Below are 25,178 nucleotides of genomic sequence, written 5' to 3'. Positions count from 1 at the left end.
GTTTGTTTGGGTTTTGTCTATTTGTTTGAAAGCCTGAAAATTTGAATATTATTTGAATGGGGGCTTTGTTAATAACAAAACCACTGTCAGCTTCACAACACCAGTTGCATTGCTCACACTTTCACAGTGACTGTTCCAGGTGCTAAGTATGACAAACATTTTGATGCTTAGTAAAGTGTTATAAAAGCTATCACCTAAGTAACATTTATTTGGATCATAGATAAATTTCCAGTTGCTAAAATTGTGTGTTCCCTAGTAATTACAGTTAAAAGGAAAGGGAAAAGCTTCTCTTAATAGTACATACTACTTTGCTTGCTTTAAAATTACATTCGTAAACAAACAAAAAAACACGTTATCATTTTTCATACTGAGAACTATTTTTATACAAATTAAAGGTGTTTTTTTCTGTTATTTACTGAGCTACCAAGGATTTCATACCTGTGGCAATTTAGGTACTTTAGGGAACTGCCTGGCAAGAGGATAAGTGTTGTAAGGACGTCAAGTTGAAAAAAGCTGTGCATGAAGGGACTATTAAGGGAAAGAGACAAAAATCCACTGGAGTGACTCTACTCTAGGACAGAAAAACATGCCAAATATTTTGCATGCATAAGTCTGCAACATGCTCTGTAGCAGAACAATCATTCAAAGGGATACATATACCAAGTGTCCTTTGGCATCAGAAAAATCATATTTTGTCAACCAAAAGGCTTGATAACATTTCAGGGTCTGTGGGGAGGTAATCCATGTAATTTAAAGAAATTATGTTGAATGGAAGTTGAACTGCCAGGATATCCTTCCAGCAACACCAGGAGCACTTGAACACAGAACATATAAACCTGTTTGCATCTGTTAGGGTAACTTTGATTTTCTGTCCTATTCTTTTTTGCTAAATCCAGAATTCCTGTTCAGAATTTTCTGTCTTTTGAGATCTCCATTGACCTTAATTTTGTACAGGAGGTATCTCTTAAAGACATTTGATTTTATGAGTACATTTTCAACCAGCTATCCTTATTCCAAATCTGTGTTTGAAACCTGACATTGTTTTTATGGCAGACAAATAAAATAATTTATTGTGTTCATCCACATACTGGTAAGCAGCAACATTGCTCTTAGTGTCCCTCACCTTGACCTGTATGAGTAACTTTCAGATTGAAGAAAGTGATTTAGTCTCAATATCTTCTTGGTCTTTTATCTTAGCTGAAACTGCAACCATGGGAAGCCATAAGCACAAATTGTCACATTATATTTTACTGTTATCATTTTTTCACATAGAAGTGAATTAAAATCTACTGTTTCACTTAGAAAAGGCTAGTACATAAAAACTGCACAGCACATTAACCACTGTCTAGCACTGGAGACTTGAATATTATAACTTAGAACTTATGAGAGCATAACTTTGCATTGTTCCCTACATTTTCTAGTCTCTCCTTTGTTTGTTGCATTGTAATGATATTTCAGAAGATTAAAATTTCATTACCATTTTCTAAATAGGAAACACTAAGTTCTACAGTACATGGAATCAATTAAAACAGCAGGCTATTAATAATAATATATCTGCTCTTTATTTGAGATAAAACCAAACAAGGCTAATTAAATAGGGCTTTTATTTAACACCCACCCATAGAAAAACAGTAATAGTTGCCAAAAGTCTTGTAGAAAAGACATGCTGTATGAACAGAGGATTTCTGTTTCTTGTAAACTTCAGGGTGAGGGTCAGGTGGGGAGGTGTGGACACAACAGAATAAGAATTGCATGTCAAAAAACTTTTTATTTTATGACTGGTAGTTACTACTCAAAATCTGAACACAATGAAGACCATTGTCTGATACAAACTTTTTCCATGTGCTGCTTCCAGGATATAAACAGTCCCAGTGAACTGATTAAATTTACAGACATACGTACATGATGCATTAAAATGGGACACTGAGCATTTCCCAAAATCAACAAAGTGTGTGAACTGATTTGCTCAAATACTTGTAGTTTTGGCTATGAATAAAGAGTAAGAGCGAGAAGACGATAAGTAACATCTCTTACATTTCATTTTACTTTGGAACAGGGAGATAACTGAACATTTTGGAAAATGTGAATCTCTAAATATCCTTGAAAACTGATTTCTATCAGAAAAATGATCGTCATAAAAAAGTCACATCCAGATCATTTTTACACTACCTTATTCTATTAAAGTATTTTTGCCTTCCCTTGTTTACAAGAAATTTATTATAAAAAGGACAAAAAAAAAAGGGGGGGGGGGTGTAAATACCAGATATTTCACAACAGCCCTTTTTTTATTCTTTCCCCTCTTTCTTTGCAGCTGATGGACCATTTAACTCTACTTAGCCCAGTGTTAATCTGGGCTGTAACAGCACCGTTGATGGTTTGAGCACCTGATCAATACTGCCTAATGTGAAGGCTTTCCATTTACAGCTCTGTGCAGCCTGTTTTTCACCTGCAGCTCTGCATCCTTGCTCCCAAGCTGTTGTCCAGTGTTTTCCAGAGCACCCCTGGCAGTATTTCTCCCTTGCACTCCTTATGCTGCTGCTCACCTTCTTATGGCCTTACACCTGCAAACACCAGTCAGGTTGCTATGGCAGTATGGAAAGCTCCCAGTAGTCTGAAAATCTGAAAATCATCCCTCCTTCCAGCCTCCTTTCTTTGTTTCCTGTTTTATAGATCTCGATTAATATTAGGGAAAAAAAAAAAAAGGGGGGGGGTAGTGTGAAGTAAAATAAATATTAATCATTTAAGTACTTAATAAATATTATCTAATGTATGTGCTCAAAAGCTTAACAATCAATCAGTGTACAACATTGGTTCTTAATTAACATACTCCAATCAACATTAACCAATAAGGTGATTGAACAGGTATCAAAGAAAAGGACAAAGGCCAGGGGGGAAAATGGCAAAAACTAATTCTCATCATTGTCTTCTCTGTCACCTACTGCACTGGAGAGAACCTTGAGAGGACAGTGGTTTCTCTGGCTGGCCACCAGGAAAAGTATTCATTTCTTTTCCCTTTTTCTCTTTCTCATTTTGTTTGTTTGTTTGTTTGTTTTTTCTTCTCCTAGGTGGCTTTCTTTCCCAGAGTTAAGGTGTGCCATCAGCTTTGAACCCTGCTAATAAATCTCTGTTCACATACAGCTGTCGTAGCATCCTTTGTGGTGCACGCTAATGAAATCACAGTCATATGTCTGCTCTTCATGTTTCCTGTTCTGATGTTTCCTTAAAATGGTACAATTGTCACAGCTGGATGCTACTTTCATTTCTATCATCTTCATCCATCACTAACATCACATGATCCATCACTACCATCACAAATTTTCAAATATTCAAATTTCAAATTTTCAATACTCAAATCATATATTTAGCTCCACAGTCTCCCTCTTTTTTTTTTTTTTTAATCTCTCTGCAGCTTTAAACAGAGCACAAATATTCTATGTATTTCACTCTTTCCTTCCTGTTAATAATAACTTCGATGCAGAAAACAAATTGGGGAATGTGAGAGTAGGGGCGTTCTCTGTCCTGAAGATTTTCACTTCATATCCCAGCTTTTTTATCACTTTTCCATTTTTAATAAATACCTTATCTGCTTTTTTCCTTCTAAACTTCACAAAACTATCCCAGTACCTGAGATATTCCTGACACTCATTTAACTTCATCTCTTCTTCTATGTTCTCTCAATACCATGAATTGAACTAATTTGCAGCAAGTCAAGCAGTACTGTAAAGTCCACTCTGTCTACCCCAACACCCTGACATCTGTTCCTAACCAGCAGTGCTCACTCTAAACAACAGTTTTCATTATTGCTGCTTTCACTATGCACAGTGCTCAAAAATAATATCACTAGAAAGGTCCATATTCCCACTAGAAGATCATTATGGATCCAAAAATCTGAAACTTTGAAGCCACCTCTTTTTACAATTTCTTATAGATAGGGGTAATACAAATTTTGTATCATCAGGTATTCCTCAGTCAACCGGCACCAGTGTGGATACTATTATACCACCATTATTATACTGTTATATACCAGTAATCACAATAAACATTGACAGTAAATTAATCTTTGTTCCAAATTTGTTTATATGATTAAATGATAGAACACACATTATAATTTTCCATGATCCTTATATCAACACAAAAATCTGTTGCTTTTCAACACATTAAATATTTGCAATTTGTAAACATCATGAGCAACAGGCAAGTGGTTGATATGCTAAAGCTAAGAATTTGCATGAAATGGTACTTCCATTGTCCTTAATGTATTACAAACAGAAGTTGGCTTGAAGCCAACAATCCATCATAATGTACATATAAATCATCAGTATAATTTAAAAGAACTTTATTGTATTGCTATTTTTCATTTACTGTTGGTGGTATAAAGCTCACATAGCCATGAGGTTATTCTGTAAAATCATTATTTTACTTCAGATAAATTCACCAAAAATAAATTCCATTGCTAATCAAATATGTCAAACAAGCAAGATTCAGCTGTGAAATCATTTTTCAATTTAGCCTGACTGAATTTCATTAATAAAGACTATTCTGCTAAATCCAATAATGCATGAGTCAGGAATTCATCTGTGTGTTAGCTGTAAAAATAGCCATATATTTTAAATAATTACTTAAACTGAACAAGATAACATTAATAGCTGTGGTCTTTCTTATGTGGGATCAAATCTCTGTCCCATTTAATTACAGAACATTGTTTTACTGATCTAAGTTTGTACGGAAGATGACTTTACAAAATGTTTATCTAATTTTCAAGCTTTTTATACGTCTTGACCATTCTCTTCTATGCAGAAACTATTTTTTCAGGAAAGTATCTTCACACCTGACTGTCAAGCAAGTGAGATGACAGACAAATAGCCTCAGAAAACCCCTGTAGTCATTGTGAAGAACTGACTCAAACACGGGTTAGGCTTTCAACATAAAAGTTTTCCTGTAATGGTTGTTGGCCCACTCTTTTCCTTATTGATTTAACCTTGTGTTTTCTCATGATCTGTTACAACTGTTTCACTACCCTTTTACATATGTTCTTCCCAAGCAGGGAGACAATTTTCACAGCATGGTGGCCAGGTGGAGCTCCCAAGCCCAATCTTTGACACAAGTGATAGGCAGAGTTTCTAGACCCCAGGCCCCTGCAGTGCAGAAGCTGTGAGCTGCGAGTTGCCAACTCATTTCAATTGACTACCTGGGATTTTGAACTGCCTTGTCTTTTTGTCCCTCTTGCCGAGACAAAGCAGAGCTACATTTACACAACTGCATCTGGAGCGTGGAAGGGAAGTATTATAACCAACACGGAAAACTAGAGGCATTAGAAACAGGTGAAATGAATTCTAGGATTCTCTCATGAGGAGAGAGTGATGTAAGGTTCTTAAAGTTTAATGTATATTTTCCACATATGATTCTGTAGCTTGAATAGATGTAATGAGCTTTTTAATTATCAAACCAATGTTTAATTCTTTGATGGAAGAGATAGAAGGAAGTGAACAGACTTACTGGATGCTAAAAAATGGCTCTGTTGTGTAACCATGAGCTCCATTTCAAGAAGGTAGATTATAGATTGTTCTTGCACAAAGCCTTTAAAAGAAAAGGTGGGATACTGAATGAACCACCTTGGTTTGGAGATAAAAACTCAGCAAATGAATGGACAGATTAATGGGGAGGTTTCCTAGCAACCAGCTCAAGATAATGAACCCAGTCTCAAAGAAAGAATAAGTATAATTCTCTCCACTTTAAGAACCATATGTAAAAGTTGCTTCACTGCAAAGCAACTCACAGTCTCTTAGCATTTATGAAACAGAGAGGGAAAAAATCCACATACAGCTTCCTTTTAATAGGGATGTGGAATGGCTGAAAAAGTATTAATTCAACAACAAAAAGTTCTCAGCAAGGCCTTCCCTTCCCTTCCCTTCCCTTCCCTTCCCTTCCCTTCCCTTCCCTTCCCTTCCCTTCCCTTCCCTTCCCTTCCCTTCCCTTCCCTTCCCTTCCCTTCCCTTCCCTTCCCTTCCCTTCCCTTCCCTTCCCTTCCCTTCCCTTCCCTTCCCTTCCCTTCCCTTCCCTTCCCTTCCCTTCCCTTCCCTTCCCTTCCCTTCCCTTCCCTTCCCTTCCCTTTCCCTACAACTTTAGGGCAATGGGTGCAAAAGACAAATCCAACAGGGTGATGCTCATTTAACTAAATACGAATATAACATGCTCCTTGGAAGTATCTCTATATCAAATGCAAATGCTATGTACAGGTTGCATCAGCTTGTGGGAAAAAAATAATAAAATAAAATAAAATAAAATAAAATAAAATAAAATAAAATAAAATAAAATAAAATAAAATAAAATAAAATAAAATAAATAAAATAAAACAAAACAAAACAAAACAAAATAAAATAATAAAATAATCAATACCTTACTGGTAAACCTAAGTAGATACACTGAAAACATAACTATGACCTCAGATAACATACCACACTGGAACAGTGAGAACAATAGATTCACACAGTGTTCATCACTGGAGCCACCCAAAAACTGATGAATGGAATACTCTGGAGCATAATATAAGTGACACAACAATTTGTTGTCCTAGAAAGAAGAACTATTAGTCATGACAGATAGCATAGCAGCTGCATTATTATTTATTTGTTGGTTAATGAAGGCCACGAAAGTGCTCAGTGTTGCAGTAAGTGCACAGCTGATGTTGGCCTTGAAGGTTAATTTTACCTTTCCTTAAAATCATTAGAAGTTGCCTAATAAATGTTCCTTAAATTTGTTAAAATACAAGATATATTCCACACAGTAGAAGTTTTTACTGTATAAATACAAATACTTCTGATACTTGGCTAAATAGGTAATAAATGATATTCAGAACAACAATGAATATAGATTTTTTCTAATTAAATGCTTCTTTGATATAATGCAAAATGTGCTCTGTTGAAGAAGAGCATAAAATTAGTGGAATAAAATGCAGTTTTCAGGAATGTACACTTAATAAATTGGAAATTTAGGTGTAGACAAAGAATTTTAGACACCACTAATTTTGGCTTTCAGTTATATTAAAACCACACAGTCACAGATACCTCAGGCTGTTCTGAGTCATATAGTCAAGATGCAAGCTCTTTCTACGCTACTTGCAATCACCTGTTCTGCATCTTCCCTAAAGGGGAGGGCAAGGCTTTGCTTTTGCTGAAACATTACATGTTTCTCTGCTTAACAGATTTTTTTAAAACTGGATTGTCATCACTCAGATTTAAACAAGCAACTCCAGTGACATGTTATAGAGATTGTCTTAAGATATGGAAAGCCAGCGCATCAGTTTGACCACCAGAACTTCTTGTAGTCTTGAACTTATTACAGGATAAGATCATCAGCAAAACGATACATGAACCTTGACCCACTGGTATTGTAATGTCTTTCAAATTCTCATTGGTTTTAATCCAGTCTAAAACTCTAGTCCAGTCTTACATGTGCCAACTGTTTGGCCGCAGCGTCTTCTTCCCTGACTTTGTTCCAGGCCTAGGGAAGTTCAGACACAAAGCTAATTGTCAACATAGATACAAATTATGATTATCCAGACAATTCTCTATTGACATTAGTGTAAAGAATCAACCAGGTAAAGGGGAGTCTCTATAATAATCTCCACAAGATAATGGCCTATTACTATGGCTTCTAACACTTTTCCTAAATAAACAAACCCTTTCATTCCCAATAATGAGGGCTGCTTTAAGGGTCAATATGAAAGTCCTCACATTCCAGTAGATGAGAATTAGCATAGCAACAGCATAGCAACAATAGCACAGCTCACTTAATGAAGCCTTTACTTAGTCTTTCTGTATATTGTGAAACCTTTGTACAAAACAAGGATAAAATCTAGGAATACTTAGAGTTATGCAGCGTTTTATCCCCAGAGTAAAGTTAAATATTACTAAACTCTTACTATATAACATCTTTTTTTTTTCTAAAATTTATATATCTTGCATAAAATAAGAGAAACCTTAAAATTTGTAAAGACCCTTGATACCACTGAACAGCAAATAATATTGTCTTTTTTAGAGGTCTTGGTCAAACATAGTTCCTAGTTATCTAAATGGAATCTAAAATGTCTCATCATTTTCCGTGATAACGAAGCTAATGTCTAAACCTATATCCATCTGTATTAAACATACCAAATGTAATATTCTTCCACTCACACAATGCTGGCTGTGCATTCTGTTGTGCTGTAATAAATCCAAGTGTTTCACAGGCTTCCATTTTACTGCAGAGCTCTCTACTTAGAGCAATGATTCTTCCAATAGCTGCTAGCCTGCCCAGCTACAAAGGCATGCATATGAAATGCATATATCTTTCCTGATTAAGAATATTACGATTCACATAGTCATGAACTCTCAAGAAGACAGTGACAGTCAGGTTTTTTAACAGCTAATGAGTAATGAAGCCAAATAGTTCCTACCTATAATGTTTTTCTCCCCACTTAACAGCAAAACACATTGAACGTAAATTACCCCCAAAGGAGAGAGAACAAAAGTGGACTAATTCTGGCCTTACCTTTCTAATATTCAAGGCTTTGTACTAGAAACATTAATCATCTTGAACAACCCATTTCACTGGCTAGTAAACTCTGATGTGTTAGAAAAATGTGTATCCTGAAGTTGACTCCTGGTCATGCATATGCTTTTACAGCTGCAGAGCACTCATCACTGTGATTTCTGGAATGCCAGAGCAGAAATACAGGAATTGTATTACGACCTGGTAATGAGTAGCTTGCTTCCAGCAATATCATTCTGAGAACACTTCAGAAGGCAAAATGCTACCATTATATACACATTTCTTACATTTACAGGGTTATTGAGCCATAGATCACTCACGCTGGTCAGTGTCAGTGTCAGTGATGTTCTTGACCTGCTTCCTCTCTTTTCCTTCCTTCCATGTGAATATGCTTCAGTAGGGATTTGGCCTTGGTGCTGTGTGGAATACGACAACCCCACTTCCAAAAATGTAAATGAGGAGAAGATTGGTTAGCCCTGAAGTGGTCAGGCAGATGCACTAAATGATCCCTTGAAGGTCCCTTCCAACTGAACTATTCCATTCCATTCCATTCCATTCCATTCCATTCCATTCCATTCCATTCCATTCCATTCATCAGCTAAAGAAGATAAGGCAGGATATTGTGCTGAAAAGGAGCTGCTCTGCCCAGAAAGGAGAAACTGACTTTTAAAAGATTGCATCTTGGAATCAATCCTATTTAACCTTGTCTTTAATGACCTTGGCATAGATGTAAAAGAATGCAAATGACAATTGCATGGTACAAAATTGGGCATATTACCAAAACAGCAGATGACGAAAATATCACACAGGAAAAATTAGATGGGTTTGAGAACTGAAGTTTTAAACATAAATTTAATACTTCAAAGTGCAAGGTCATATACATATGGGATGATGGTTATGAAGTGAGAGCTCATAACTTGCAAATGATTGAGAAGAATAAAGATCTGACTGCACCTACCTACCTGACTGCAGAATAAGTATGTGAAGAAAAAAATAATAATAAATAAATAAAATAAAAACAGGCAAATAAATACAATTCTAGTCATTGAGGATAAAAGTGACTCAAATTAAAACCAGTGCAGCCAATGACAACCTGGGGAAACTGTCATTCAAGGAGAGACTGACAATCTTTTTTTGGTTAGCAAAGTAAATAAAATCTGAGAAGAGAAATACCTCTACTCAGTAAATGTTTCTTAAAGTGAAACACCAAGAAGAAGTATATAAACACCTGTACATAGTATATAACATACAGTATTATACCATATTAGGCTATATTGCACTGCATTACATTATACTACTTTATATAAAAATATGTAACTATATATGGAAATCTATTACTCTTATGTAATAAGTAATATGCAATAATATTGTAAATATAATTTAACATAACGTAAATAGGCAGTGTATGTATTTATTATATATTGTATGTATTTATTATATATTATGTGTATTTGTTTTATTGTTGTAAAAAATGCAGTGTACATGATGTAATACATTTTATATAGCATAGTGATTTATTATTATATAAACTCTAGATGGCTTAAGAATATAATAGCAGTTTACATAATAACTTATAATAGGAATAGTTGTACTTAATAAAACTATATATTATTTAATTGTAGATTATTATAGATTATGCATTATATAGATTATGTAGAGTAATTATTAAAATTATACATTTTATATTATAAGCAGTGTAATTATAATTCTATTGTACATGTTAGGTTCACATATCATACAAAGTAGCAACGATAAGGAAATTTAGAGATAGTTGCAGGACATTTTGTCTATTGTGGGTTAATCTGTTAAAAACATTTCTCTTTGACTCAAGAAAAAAATATTTTGACAGGAACAAAAATATATATGGCAATTAGCTGTATGTAGCTATAATATATATGTACATATTGTTAAAGTTTACATTAGAATTACAAATTTTTCAAGTATTTTCAGAACACAGAATTGAGAAAGTAAACTGTAATTGCTACATCATATCCTCAGGGTGACTTCTGTTCACCCTTACATGATCTTTCCTTAAGTAGCTACAGTATTATAACTGTATCTGTGGACTTGGGCTCACTACATCTGATGGAATAAGATGGAATACCTAAAGTAAGTTTTGGATATAAATCTTTTGTATATGTAAAATCTAATATCATCACCTCAATTTAAGAAATAATACTAAGATTCTTAGAAAAAGCCATTCATCCTCCAAAAGGCTGTTGTACTTTTCAATTTTCTGATCATAATTTTGGGGTATTGCAATTACTGTTGCCTAGAATGATGAAAAATAAAAATCTGAACTGATTCTCTTTGTACATATATCTACAGATTACATGTTTCAGATTTAAATATATACAAATTTCAGCAGGAAAAATGAAAATCTGTTTATATTTCTTTGGTCTTATTTAGTATTAATTTCCCCTTTGTCAATAAAATCAATTAACATTTTGTTTCAATTTATCTTAATTTCATTAATGTAGAGATATATACTCCTAATGTCTCTGCATTGTAGGGAAGAGGAAGAGAGAGTCCTGCATTTCTAAGACTACCTTTTCAACGCTAAGGATTACATCAAAAAAAATCTGTTTGGCTCCTTAACAAATTTCTTTATGTTAGTTTGGAATCATTTTCTTTGAGCATGCAAATATTCACAGAGAGTTTTAAGCAAAGTCAAAGTTATTAAAAACCTGAAATCCTCTTCTTTAATCCCTATTAATAATTGTATAAGAAAAGTGTTCTGATAATCCTCAAAGAGAGCATTAAGGCACATAAATGTAAGATGAAAGTTGCAGCCGTGAGTTTCTCACACTTCACAAAACACCTTTGTGAGCTATCTTGAACACAGATTTATTAAACTTTAAACGGACCCTTCATCCCTGTTTCAGCAAGCGTCCTCTGCAGATCTGATGATCAGGAACATCCTCCTGATGCACGCTGGGAGATACGGCTGCAGGGTCCAGACCGCAGCAGACACCGTGTCAGATGAGACGGAGCTGCTTGTTAGGGGTGAGTAGCCTCACAGCTCCCTCTGAACACACAGGCACCAGAAATCACTGTACCAGGGAATTTAAATATGTGGGCTTTAGGGACCACAAGGTATTGTGACCACCAAAATTTGGCTACATCTTTAGGCCTGGGTAATTTTTTAAGCTGAATGTTAAATTCCATTTAACATTCCTGATTACATGCAGGAACACATGGTCGATGCTCTGCAGAATCTCAGATCTTAACCAGGACACCAACTGGCCTGCAATAAAGCCAAGCTTTAGCACCATATGTGCATTGCCTTATGTTGAGTATGTCTTCACTCCGTGTGTGCATGTGTATGCTCAGTGCACAACGGGAGTGAAGGACTTCTAGTCCACTTACTGGCAATACATCTGGGGAGTGTTACAACATCAAAATGCATGGATCCCTGCTAGGTAGCACAGCTGGGTAACCTCGCTATGGAGTACATGGTTTTTGAAAGTATAAATTGAGGTAGATATTTCATTAATATTTGAAAAACTCCAGATAAAAATAAAATAACATTATTTAGAGATTATAATCTTTCAGAAATATGTCTTCTATCACATTCCACTACTTCTTTAGATTTGATGTTTTCATATCCGTCACTTTTAGGTGAATATATGCTTGAAATGATAAAGAATGCTTCTGGCTGAGTGCAGAGCTTTTCACATTTTGATGAGAGTAGCTGCTAAATATTTCCATAAAGTTACTTTTAGGACCATCAGCTTTCTATAAGCTATGGCACAACTGGGCACTTCAACATAATGCTGGTTTAGCAGCTTTATGAAATCTGAGTCATCCTTGTGGGTTATGCAAAACTTGTGCGTTACCTTTACCTCCCTGAGACAAGAGCAGAAAGCTCTATGGGTAAGCAAGGCAATCTCAACTTTAATGTCACTGAATTTGTTAAGCGATAAAAATCTTTTAGCTTACTACTATCTAGGACACTGCAGACCAGCTAATAAATTGTTTTATTGAAGAATACCAGTTATATATATGAGTTTCTTGAAGTAGAAAATCAATATTTCTCTGAGGAAGAGGTTTGAGATGAAAATAAAGAAGTCCATTATAAGCAGTATCAGAATGTATGTATTCAAGTGTCTCATTACCATGCCACCTTGCTGATGAAACTAAAACTATGATGGCTTTGTAACAGAATTTAAATTGAAATATACTTTGATTACAATGTTCTACTTTCCTCATTTCTATGATTGGATAATTCTTTTTCTCCACCTATCTCAGCTTATAGAGTACACTCAGTAGCCTGCAATTTGACACTCTCTGATGATCCCAAATTTCAGCACCTTTCAAACATCTTTAGGTTTAGCTTTTGGAGATACTGGGCACTGCTGAGCAAAAGAGATCAGTAGCAACAGATGTTTCAACAAATATCTCAGTAAACTGAAGAATTTCACTTTACGGAGGAAGACTTCATTTATGAAAACACTGCCACAATGCAGTAAAGTCAATGAAATACAAAGCTATATATTCTTTATTTACAGTATAGTTTCCGGTTAAAAAAAAAATAATAATTTCATTTTATTCATATCAGAAAACATCTTCCTATTTTAAATGTTACAGCCTATGGCCAAATCAAGATATCAGAAACAATGTTATGAACTCTCAGAAGTGCCAATATGAGCAAAGTTCCAGCACAACCTTGTTCTGACCTTATTTTCTCACATTTTACCTCTACACAAAATACCAGTCTTGAGTGCTGACAATAGCATACCAGCAGCATACAAAAGCATTTCAACCATTAGTTGTACTGTAAGGTTCATCTGATATTTTTAATGTATCGTAATTTTTGACTCAAAAGGTTGTTTTACAGACACCGTTTCCTCAGGAAATAAATTGGACACAGAATAATTTAAACGAAAATCATATAATTTTTCCTCCTTATGATATTCAGGAATTATTGCTATTAGCAAACTAACTAAATTTGCATTGAATTATGTATTCAATTCACACATTGTTTCCAAGTCAATGCATTTTTTCTAGAACTTTATTGTAAGCAACTTGGACAACAACTACACCTTGCTGCAGCTCTTTAGATGGACAATTTCAGTGTCTCATTATCTTTTATTGTGGAGAAGTCATGGACTATACTTAACAAATATTTATTTTTTGTAAAACCATATTTGTGAGTTGTTCAGTTGGAAGATCCCTTGAATATAACCCAAAGAACTAATCCTGTCACTATTTTTCCCATTGTACAGCAGTTCTTCTTTGCCCTGTATTACACAGTAGAAGTTAAATTTCGAAGATGTCTTTAGTAGAGGAATATCTGAAGAACAGATAATGAATACTGTCAAGTAAATCTCAATTCTTCTGAGTTTTATTACTTACAAGGAGCTAATTAATGGTGCAACATTTCTGAATTTATTACGTGTGTGTGTGTGTGTGTGAACAGCAAAAGAAGTTAGGACAGCAGCAAGTTTTTATTCTGCAACTTTTTACAGTGGATTATAGACTTCTGAAAGCATTTTCAAAATATTTTCAGATTCACTAATCACAGATCTTGATTTTAGTTGAGCTGCAATGAAATACATGCCCAACATTATTTTTGTAATGATTTTTACCTTGTGATTTTTTTCAGGAACACTTCAAAATTACATTTAAAAAGATGTGCTAGACCATGTTTGGGCAAAATGAAGATTCAAATCCCTTCAGCACTTACTGCTCAAAACAAAATTTAAATACTTCCCTAAGTGCTTTGAAAATGTGATTAGATTATGCATATTAAAGTAAGAAACAATTTTTAGTGATCCCTAGTCATTTCTCTGTTCCCAAAATGCTGTTTTCCCAGCTCAAATTATTTGTTTCCCTTTTTGTTTCATTTTTTCTAATGTCACCAAGAATGTGGATGTCATTAGGAAGAGATGTTCTGTTGGCAGCTGGACCTCTCAGGCAGTACATTAGCTTTCCAGCTTAAATATCTTGCATTTTAATCTTGATATGGAATATGAATGACAAATACTTCATAGTAGTCTCATGCTAGTTAACAGTGATGTTCAGAGAACAGCTGTCCTGGCATACCTGGCATGATCTGTTTATATTCAGGTAGGCTACTACCTAACTTGGCAAGAACATTTCTTCTCCAAAATAAGCTTCTATGAAATTCTCTGCTATTCATCATCACAAGTTATTCTTATTAGTAGTTACATGAATGAAAAAGTCCTTCTTGTTTGTTTCTTTTTTGACTGCTTATTAAGTTTATGTTACTTTTGTTTCATGGTTTACAGCAAAGTATCTTTCACCGCCTCTGGCACCTAAGCCCAAGAAAGTTCATATTTTGGTCGCCAAACACAGTAGAGGCATCTGAAAGGTCACAAAGCACTCTCACATCCATTGTGTGCCTGAGCCTTAAATATTTGGGTTTAGGCTTCTGTGTGCATGCAAAAGCTCCTCATTTGAGCAGTGTCACCCATCCTGTCTAGATGCACACTTTAATTCAGTGGAAGTCTCCAGAGAGGTCTTTTAGCCTCTGAATGTGGAGAGGATGAGAGATAGGATTCAGCTCAAAGCCCAGGTGATGTGGGCCATTGATTCAATGAAGAAGAGGTGATGCCCATCACTTACAGCCAAGTTCAGTAACTGCAGTGCTCAAGTGCAGGAAGGATATCACTTTTTGATACCCTCAGACCCTGCTTCAGAATGAAGCTTGTCTCTCATCAAGAGTATGCCATACCTGCTGGCAGTAGGTTAGGTGGGATCAAGACACACTCAATGCCCTTTTTGAGGCAGTGGAGCTAGAAACACAGAAGCCAGCAGACAAACAAACGAGCATTCCTGTTTAGGGTAGGATGTAGGGTCCCTTCCAGCAACCTGAATGTTTGCTTCTTTCATTGAGTTGGCTGGTGCCCACAAAATGAATGGAGTCCTCAGAGGAGACATTGTCAGCTGCTTAAGCCAATAAACTGAAGTGGGAATTGGGAAAGCTAAATAACAGATGTGCACTGGATTTCCCCTCCAGCAAGGGAATAAGGCAGAATAGGCTTAAATGCCACTGCATGATTTTCTGGAAGGCAATCATCAGAACCCATAGCAGAGCAGAAGGCATATAGGGCAGGCTGATACAACTCAAGGACATCCAGAAGAGAAAACAGCTTTTCACATATGGTAGTAACTATTCTGGAACCAGGCCTGCACAGACATGCTACTTCAGAGGACTCCTGTAAGAGGAATTACCTATGTCTAATGGGCAAATAAACAGTTTTACTGGTGCGAATGTATACTGCAAAAATCAAGTTTTGGACTTTCACTGCTGAAACCAAGTGATTGTTTGATTCCACTTACATTATGCCTTGAGTTGTTTCCTCACCTGAGGAAAATGTATGCAGAATAGCTGTTCATAATGCAAACAAGGATTTTTACAGGAGAATCTAGATATTTTGCTACACAGTCGATGAATGTTTGCCCCAGCACATGAAGCCATCAGCCATTTAAGAAGCAAAAGTGATTTATGATTATTTGAACGTTAGTCCCATTCTTGACATCAGTCCAAAAATAGTTTTCCTAAGTCACATATATTTTCTGGTTACTAGCCTTTATTTATCCAACCAGATCTTCAATTTTCAGGGAGTATTAGCTAGCAGAGAAGTACAATAACAAACTGTTTCAGCTTGGCTGGTTTTCCATCTATCACTGGCGCCCTGGTACTCGAGCTGTCTCTGTGCTGATTTTTCACAAAGAAGTGATTACCAAAGCAGAAGGCTCTAATACAGGATAAATATGCATGTCGTGTTCTGACACTAATGATATGATCACAAATTTGGTTACCAAACACCCAAGTACCAGCCAGAAGGTTTGCATCTCACAGATGTCTCAGGTGATCTTGTAGCCAGCAACGTGTCAGGTTTCCTCAAGACAATGCCTGCTTGGTAAGTTAATTTGTTTCTAAAGCTTACCTTCCAAAAAGTGTTTATTATGTTCTTATTTCCCCATTATGCTGTAGAAATTTGAAGCAATCTGTGCATTCACATTTTCATGACAAAGGGTCTCTTCATGATCTTGTGCTTTTATCATGTTTCAGTGTAGAGAAATTTAAAACACCAAATACCTCCATCATAAAAAAAGGTTGACACTCTGAAGGAGCTATCCTTTAGTACCTTGCATTGCCCCAATCAACTACATTAGAAAAGGTCAACAGTGCTTTTCACTTTGTGGTTATTTAAATTATCAGTACAAAATCTGTTACTCATAGATAAGGAGGTTTTAAAGAACACTAGGAGAACTCATAACTAGGAGCCAAAGGCTATTTCTTATGTTCACTTTCCTCACAAAGTAGCCCTTTGCTCCTGAAACACACAGTTTCTAAAGAACTCACTGAAGGGTTGATTTGCCATAGACCACAAGAAGGAAAGTTTGAGCAAAGTCTTTGCTACCAAAACTAGCTTTATACTCCTTGCTCCTTCTGCAAGTTTGGAGGATTGGCTTAGACAGTTCAGCATAGTAAAATTGTGGGAGTTGGGGATGTCACACAGGAGTCTAACACTTCTACAAAGGTCACTCTGAGTATTCCTATAGTCTTTCAAGAACAGAGATCCCTTCCACCTGCACTGAGGTGTAAGGCACTTCTGCTGTAGCAGCATCTTTACACAACAGCAGGAAGTTTCTTGGATAATAGAGGCTCATTGTGTGGTATTGTTATCCGATGTGTACTGGGACAGCGCTTCAAACAGATGTGAGTAAAATAAACTGGATAAGCCTCTGCATTGTTAGCAATGACAGTGACACCATCAACACCAATGTAGGTAATTTTTCACATATCCCTTTCTTGTATCACCTTACTTTTCAGGATCAACTTGACTGAGTAAGGAATATAAGGCTGTGAAATGTGTGAAATGTCTTTTTTTTTTTTTTTACATCTGTGAAATTCAGTGCCTAATCAAGAGTACTGTCTCAAATATTTTAATACATATATTCAATAAAAGAAAACCAAGTATGCTACCAGGTTCATTAACTTTGTCAAATAAATTCCATCATTTAAGTTCTATTTGTAAATTATTCTTGCAAAGCTGTTTTACAATATGTTATACACAAGCTAGTAAGTAGTATCAATTGCAAACTATTCAGCTAAATGCTGGATGCTGCAATACAAACTATCTTAAAATGATCTATGGACCAGTCAGTTTACCTGCAGATTAGCAAACCTTCTTTCAGATTGTTCCACTTAGGTTCTGTAGACACAGTGAAGCCTGATCTCTGGTTTTGTAAAGGAGCAGAGGATAATTGTCCTAAACAACATAAACTAAAACCAGTAGCAATACTGAAGACTACAAAGTAGCTAAGCTTGGGGAAGCATAGCAAAGGAAAGGAATATTTGCAGAGGAATTACAGTAATGCTGTAGCCAGCAAGTTTACTCCTTTATTTTTTCATTTGAGGTGCTAACCAACAAATTATTTTTCCATGTTTCCTTGTATTCATCAATGGTCATGTAAAAGAGATTGTTTCAACATATCTAGTAAATTTATTTTATATAGTTATGTATTATATCTATGTATTATGTATTATATATCAAAAAAATTATATACTATATATTACATGTTATATGTTTTAGGAATAACTCAAATACAGATCATGCTATCAGTCTCAATTCTGTTACAAGTAGACCTCTGCTGTCTAAGAGTTAATACAGTTAACTTTGTTTCTAATGCTATCTCTTTGGTCTATACTTAAGATTTTACTAGATTAAATGTTAGATATTTGGGGGGTATTTGAGTAATAGTTTGTTTACTGTTACTTGTTTTTATTATCCGTTTTTATTATCCTTTCCATTCATACTGCTCGCAATGTTTTCTGTTTCTATTATGGATGTTAACAGACATTGTGCTCCTCCAGAGGAAGAAACAAAAAATAATGTCTAGTGTTCTGAATGCTCTGTGTTAATTCTGTACATCCTTGGAAATTTATCAGCATATAGAAAACTAATTAAAATCCTTTAAAGTATAGAAATGTTAGTACAGAAATCACGGCAGGACGATTTCTTTAAAACAAATTCAAAAGCAGATTTCTCCTACAATGAATAAATAGCATGTATTGTAAGATTATGCACAGAAAGCTAGCCAAACTCACTAAGCATGCCTACTGTAAGTAAAATGAGCTTTAAGATCAAACAGCTACCTGAAAGCTGTAAGATCTTGAAATGGAGCTGGGAGCAATCCTGTAGTGTAAAGGGATGAAAGCCTTTGTAACTATAAAATGTGGTTTAAAAGTACACGTTTTGTGGTCTAAAAAAATAACAATAATAATAATAAAGGAGGTTAAAGCTATTTATCTTGTAGACTAGCAAACTACCTACCTAAGCAAGAAATCCACTCTCATGATATATTTTTCGAGAAGTAATGTTTCCTCTGAACTCTACTGACCTGGAGCAAATATAACACAGGAACTGCTGGTTAGATTGACCACATTGCTCCTTTCAGTTGTGGATATTGCCAATAAAACTTAGAGACAAGCACTTGGGTTTAAAGGCCATCAGCCACAATATTATTAAATGGAACGTAAACAAGGTCAGCAGATTTTTGCTGGTCCTTGAAATTACATTTGAGCTGTAACAAGAGCCACGAAGATGCCCTAGGTACAGACCCCATTAATTGGACTCAGATATGTCTGTACTAGTAAACCACTTCCTGAGATCAATGGATACAGTGGAGTTCTCATCCACACAGCTAAAGTCCCTCTTCCCTTTTAAAACAGTAGGGACACAACAAACTGGCTATTGGGATCTGTCCCAGCCCATGGTAATCAATTAACTGTTCCCAGGCCTTGGATGGGAAAAGTGTGATTGGCACAGGGTTGAAATTATGATAGGGAATGGCTGACAGCATAATAGTACATAGGATCATTGATAGAGTTCAAGTCTGTGCGTTGACCCTTTTCTGTATATCATTGTAGCTGAAACATCTACTGTATTGGAAGACAATATGCTGATGTAAGTGGAGTATCGTACCTTTAACTATAGAATCATGGAATCAAAGAATGGCTTGGTTTGGAAGGAACCTTAAAGATCATCTGGTTGCACTCCCATGCTATGGGCAATGACACCTCCCACTAGAATAGGTTGCTCAAAGCCCCATCCCATCTGGCCTTAAACACTTCCAGGGATGGGGCAAAGGAACACATCCCTGGAATGAGTCAAGACTACCCAGGCTGGAACATCAATATCTTCTCTTTGTTATCTTCCAGTGTTGAGTCTGACCTCCCTCTCTGTACTGGTCTAGTTGGAGTGTGACCTCTCCATTCTCCCATGGCTTTATGTAGCTGTCTTACAGAAATCACTTGGGTATACCACACATGTAGGGATGGGAATGAGGGCATAGCCTCTAAAGCATTCAGCACATAACACACTTTCTCTCCATCTTCTTCTTCCCCAACATGTGCAGTGCCATAGGTGGACACAACAAAATGGTTTCATGTTAGAGTCAGGCTCCTGTTTCCTCAAACAACTTTTCCATTACCCTGTAGTTACCACCAATTACTGTTCCTCTTTTTCTAGACCTAACATCTTCTTTATGACAAGCCAGTACACCTTGTACTGGCAAAACCTTCAGGTAAAGAATTATGTATTCATGAAGTGCTATGTATCAGGCTTTTTAGTGATTTGGTAAAAGTAAGGATTATCCTGGTCAGGCTGCAGTAGAGTAAATCAGTGCACATCCTGGGATTCACAGGAAAGGGCACTGTCTCACTGAATGACTGAGGTTATTATTGCTAACATTCTTTCAAGAACTCTCACATTAACATTGAATCATCGCAAGTAATCTAAAGGACCTCTCAGGATGATCATTCAAACAATAAAAAGACACATAAAACAAGTTTGCCAAAATGCATTCACGCATGTCTTGAAATGAAGCATTGATCTATGGAATTGCTCTGAAAGAAGATAACTGATTAATATCCTCTGTGCTGGGTTTCCAGTGTTCCTAGAGCTGCATAAGAGCCTATCATAGCCTCAAATGTCTTCTCTGTGAAGGTCAACCGCACTGTGGTGCATTTATGACCACTCATTTTCTGTGTGGTTTCCAGAGAAGCATTTGAGCAGACTGTGCATTTTTTCCTCAATTGACTATTCCCAACTAAAAAATTGTTTTAGAGATCCTGAACAATAACACAGCCCTTGGGAGAAATGCTTCTCTGCATTAGCCATCCAGCTGACACCATGAATGATTACATCCAAGCATAAAATTTAATGAGATTTCTACAAAAATGAGTGACATCTGCATAGCACTCAGGTCCTGGCTAACTGTCATACATTTGTCATCACAGAGGCTTTTGTCCCTTATTAATCCGCTTTCAAGAATGCCTGCTGTTGGAAATGGAAATGCTTTTTAGCAGTCATCCCGCAGACTGTGTAAGAGCACACATCTCAGAAAGCATAATGACACATTATCATGACTAGGAATGCATTTAAAAGGTTTAAAAAACCATGAGAGAACTCCTACAACAAAATATATTGAGAATTTAGCAGGAGACATCTGCATAAATATATTTTAGATATTTTTATATGCACAAGAATCTTGTTCTTTTTCCTATAATGCAGTGGCTAGAAACTCTTTAAAAATATTCATTGTGCATGGAAGAAATATTGTCATAGAGGAAAAGTACTAAAATATTTTCCCTTAATTTTGTTTGTGCTTGGGACCATGATATAATTCTGGGCCTAGGGCTCCAAATCAGTAAAAGCATATGATTGCATCAGGATCTAAGCTTTCCTTTAAACTTTCCCTCATGGCTACAAATAAAAATTTCACTAGTATTTTCCTACATCAACAGATAGCCTGAAACAATAGATGATGAAGACTGAAGACCACCCTGTTTTATTAAATTAGCCCCAGGATTTACTATTCTGAGACAAAGGTCTGACCTGGTGCTTTCCGCCAAAGAACAGCAAATACATGGCAGAAAGGGAGGGGTGCACAGGACAGAGTTTTCTGCCCTGCTTTCTCCCAGGAAGAAAATCAAGACCTTTCAACTGCAAATGAGGTACTCCAGAAGCCCAAGAGTCACAAGGGGTCCAAGGGGTGGCACCATCTTATCCCAGACGGGAGATGAAAGCCATTGACAGCAATGATGTCAGGACTGCTGAGCAAGAAGGGCAAGGGAAGAGGACAGACTCCTGGCACTATGAGCCACAGAAGCTGGTCACCACCATTCAGGGTGGAAAGTCTCTTTTTTTCCTATAGCCCACTGCAGTATCCTGGTCTCCTGTGAACATGTATTTCAGAAAGTCTTGCTCCCTCATACGTCCGTAACACTGAACTTTACTGAATTGTATACAAACATTTTAGAAAGACAACTCTATTTTTTATTTTGTTGCCTTTATTCCTATAAATGCTATAACTTTCCAATATTTTGGTGTCAATTTGTCATTAGTAGATCATTGTCAGGCAAACAGAGGAAAGTGAATAGTGTAGTTTGCTTTGTTATTCAAAGGAATCAATGCCTCTTCCTCTCTGAGAATACTGAGTTGAACTACTAGAAAATTCTGAATGCATTGTTGTCATAGTTCATGTAAACACACTTTTGTTGAAGGAATAGCTGTGGAAAATTGTTTGCAGCTGCAAAATATGAAGGGGGGGAGGGGGAAGCCTTTCAATTAATGGGGTTTTCTTTAGCCTTTCATATTCATACAAATTGTTTTTCACTTACGGACTAAGTTTCTAGCCAGCAAAAATTTAAAGATTTGGTTGCATGGAATAGTGCACACATACACAGACAAAAAACAAACAAACAAAAAATAACTGACTTCAGTAATGTACTGCATTCACTAATGTACTACATGCAATGGCTACAACCGCAACATCAAATGGTGGAACCAGACTTGAGTATTTTCTCTCTTATCTGCAGCTGCTGAGCTCTAGTAGGACCATGCCTCTCATAATGGCTCACTGTTAGGATAGACAGGAGCAGAGGTGTCCAGCAGATCTGTTCCACTGTAACTGTGGGGGAAAGTCTGATACATGCAAAGAGCTTCAGGCTCTCACAGAAGTGTATCCACCATTGCTTCCTACTGAAAAAAAAAAAAAAAAAAAAAAAAAAGCTGTTTCCATCATCACCTTTCCTGCAGTTTCATTTTGGGAGAAAATGGCCAGTGCATTTCTGATTTCAAAGGCCTCCATCTGTACATGAGCAGAAGCAGAACTTCAGCCTCCAAAAACTGAAACATGGGAAAGAATTGTATGCCAAAAATATCCACATTTTCTCATAATTAATTACAGTTATTAATGATATTAATATTTTAATTAAGTAGTATTAAAAAGTATTAAGTCCTGTCCTTCTGAACTTGTTTAAGCTTTAGAATATAAGAAACCACAAGAGAGATTTTTAATTCTGCATTTGACCAGGACAGAGATGTGCTCTTTCCCCTAAACATCTATTTACAGCAGCTGTGGAAAAGGATTCTGAATTGGGGGAACCTTGCCTCCAATTTAATTTGGCAAATGCAAATATACAATGTTTTCAAACATCAGTAGTACCAATATCAGGAAAAATTAAAGAAGAAAATGTGGGGTAAGATAGAAGTTATAGGCACATTTTTCATTCCAAAGTCATGTTTGTTACCAGATAACTTACTTATTGGAGTAATCACATGGCTTATGCAACTGATGATTAGCATTTTCTCATTTGGCATAGTTAAGTGGAAAAAATAATCCTCTAATTTCTCAAATGAGAAATTGTTGTAGTTTTTTTTGTTTGTTTTCAATGGAATCATAATAAATATCAACCTTAAGAATATGTGGCTCTGGACTTAGAAGGGTAGTAATCCAGATTGTTTCCTTGAATGGGTGAATCTGAGAACAGGATGCATGTCATATTCTTATAACTCAGTTAATAGCAATATTATTTGCTCCTCAAGAAACATATCTGACCTTGCTTCATTTTGATCATTATTTGTCTTTCCTGATGACATTTCTTACAAAGAGATGCTACTGTGAGTGTTCAATCTAGCCTGGATGCTACTTAAAGGTTTTTTTTGTTTTTTTTTTTGTTTGTTTGTTTTGTTTTGTTTTTTTTCTTTAATTTTAGGATCAGAACAATTATAACTGAGGATTTTTTTAGAAATCTGCTTCTATTTCTAGTTCTTCTGCTGTTACTTTGATAAGTTAATTGCTTCTCACCTACACAACATTTAAAAAGTAGAAACAATATCACAATTTGTCAGTAGAAATTTTGGAAATAAGCTATCACCATGTTGTAGTAGTGTGCATTTTAACCCTTGCATTTCATGAACTCCCTACAGAATATATCTCCTGTATTATTACTGTTCAGTTGCAATGATGGTGTGTTCTGTTTGATTATTCCACTTTACCCTAGGTCCTCCTGGTCCCCCAGGGGTTGTAATAGTGGAGGAAATTACAGACACCACAGCAACACTCTCCTGGAGCCCTGGAGCAGACAATCACAGCCCGATCTCCCTCTACAACTTGCAAGCACGCAGTCCATTTTCTCTTGGCTGGCAGACAGTAAAAACAGGTGAGAAAAACTTTAAAATAGTACAAGTAGGCTGTTCAAAACTCCTGCCACATGACAATAATAATCAGCAGCATCTGCAGGAACAGATACTCTTGAGAGAACAATTTTAAATTAAAAGCACCGACTATTATTTTTTTTTCCTTTCATGTTACTTAGCAACATCTCTGAAAGGACAGCACAAAGATACTTGCATGATGCATCTGTGAACAAGCAGAAAGCTCTTCCCACTACCCTTCAATCTTTGTCTTTTTGGGAGTACCACAGTGTCAAAAATCTAACTGTGATTTCTGACAAACCCTCAATATCTTTCATTTCTAAAGGCCATATATATATATATATATACACACACATATATATATAAATTAAAATAAAAATAATAATAAAAATAAACACTTCCTATTGAAACATTTAATGTGAGCTTCATGTTTCTGAGCAGCCTATCCACTTCTTTACTGTCTGCAGTTCCTGATGTGATAAGTGGAGACATGGAATCTGCTATGGCTGTTGAACTGAACCCTTGGGTGGAGTATGAATTTAGAGTTGTAGCAACCAACAAAATTGGGACTGGAGATCCAAGTGCACCATCCCGCTTGATCAGAACCAATGAAGCAGGTAAGCAGAGAATATAAAGGTTAATTTTCCAAGGCTACCAGCAACAAGAACTATTTTAATGTAATAATAGTGCTATTCTCTTCTCACTGGCACACATCTCTGGATTGAGTTAAAATTGTGCAAAGGTGATATTTTTTGTAATGGAGAACAGTTTGTTTTATTTACAAGAATATTGTTTAATTTACAGAAATTCCAAATAACCCCATTCCCTGCTGTCTTACTTCTTCAACTTACTCTTAAGCCTTTGCTGCTTAGCTTCTCATGGGCTTTCACTGATCTTCAATTGCAGGCTACTTCCCAGCCCCTTCACACAACTGCTCCCAGGCAGCTTCTTCCACCCTACTCCTCATAACTTCTCCCCTTAAAGGTACACTGAAACCTTTTTTTCAGCAGGTAGTGAATCCATGGGAAGCTGCTTTATTTACCACATACTCGACATGTTTCATGATCATGCATATTCTACCATGAATTGTTAGTGCATTTGAAGAAATGTCATTAAATTTCTGACTGGGATGGTACTGTGGGAGTCCAGAGAAGAATATTGTATATG

The 25,178-nt window shown here is 36.1% G+C and overlaps 1 protein-coding gene across 4 annotated transcripts in view; it reads left to right on the top strand.

Moving 5' to 3' along the window:
- CNTN5 (contactin 5) overlaps positions 1-25,178 on the top strand; it is a 677,796-nt gene that overhangs the window by 614,885 nt on the left and 37,733 nt on the right. For all 4 annotated transcript variants that reach the window (XM_083820927.1, XM_083820925.1, XM_083820928.1 and 1 more), the window contains 3 exons: positions 11,415-11,535; positions 23,858-24,016; positions 24,479-24,628. In XM_083820927.1, the coding sequence (XP_083677053.1) occupies positions 11,415-11,535; positions 23,858-24,016; positions 24,479-24,628 (430 nt within the window). The remainder of the gene's footprint in view (positions 1-11,414; positions 11,536-23,857; positions 24,017-24,478; positions 24,629-25,178) is intronic.

The sequence above is a fragment of the Anser anser genome (assembly GCF_964211835.1).
Source record: "Anser anser genome assembly, chromosome: 1".
Lineage (NCBI taxonomy): Eukaryota > Metazoa > Chordata > Aves > Anseriformes > Anatidae > Anser > Anser anser.
Note: the sequence above shows the minus strand (reverse complement) of the source record. Positions and strands in the feature narration are given on the sequence as shown.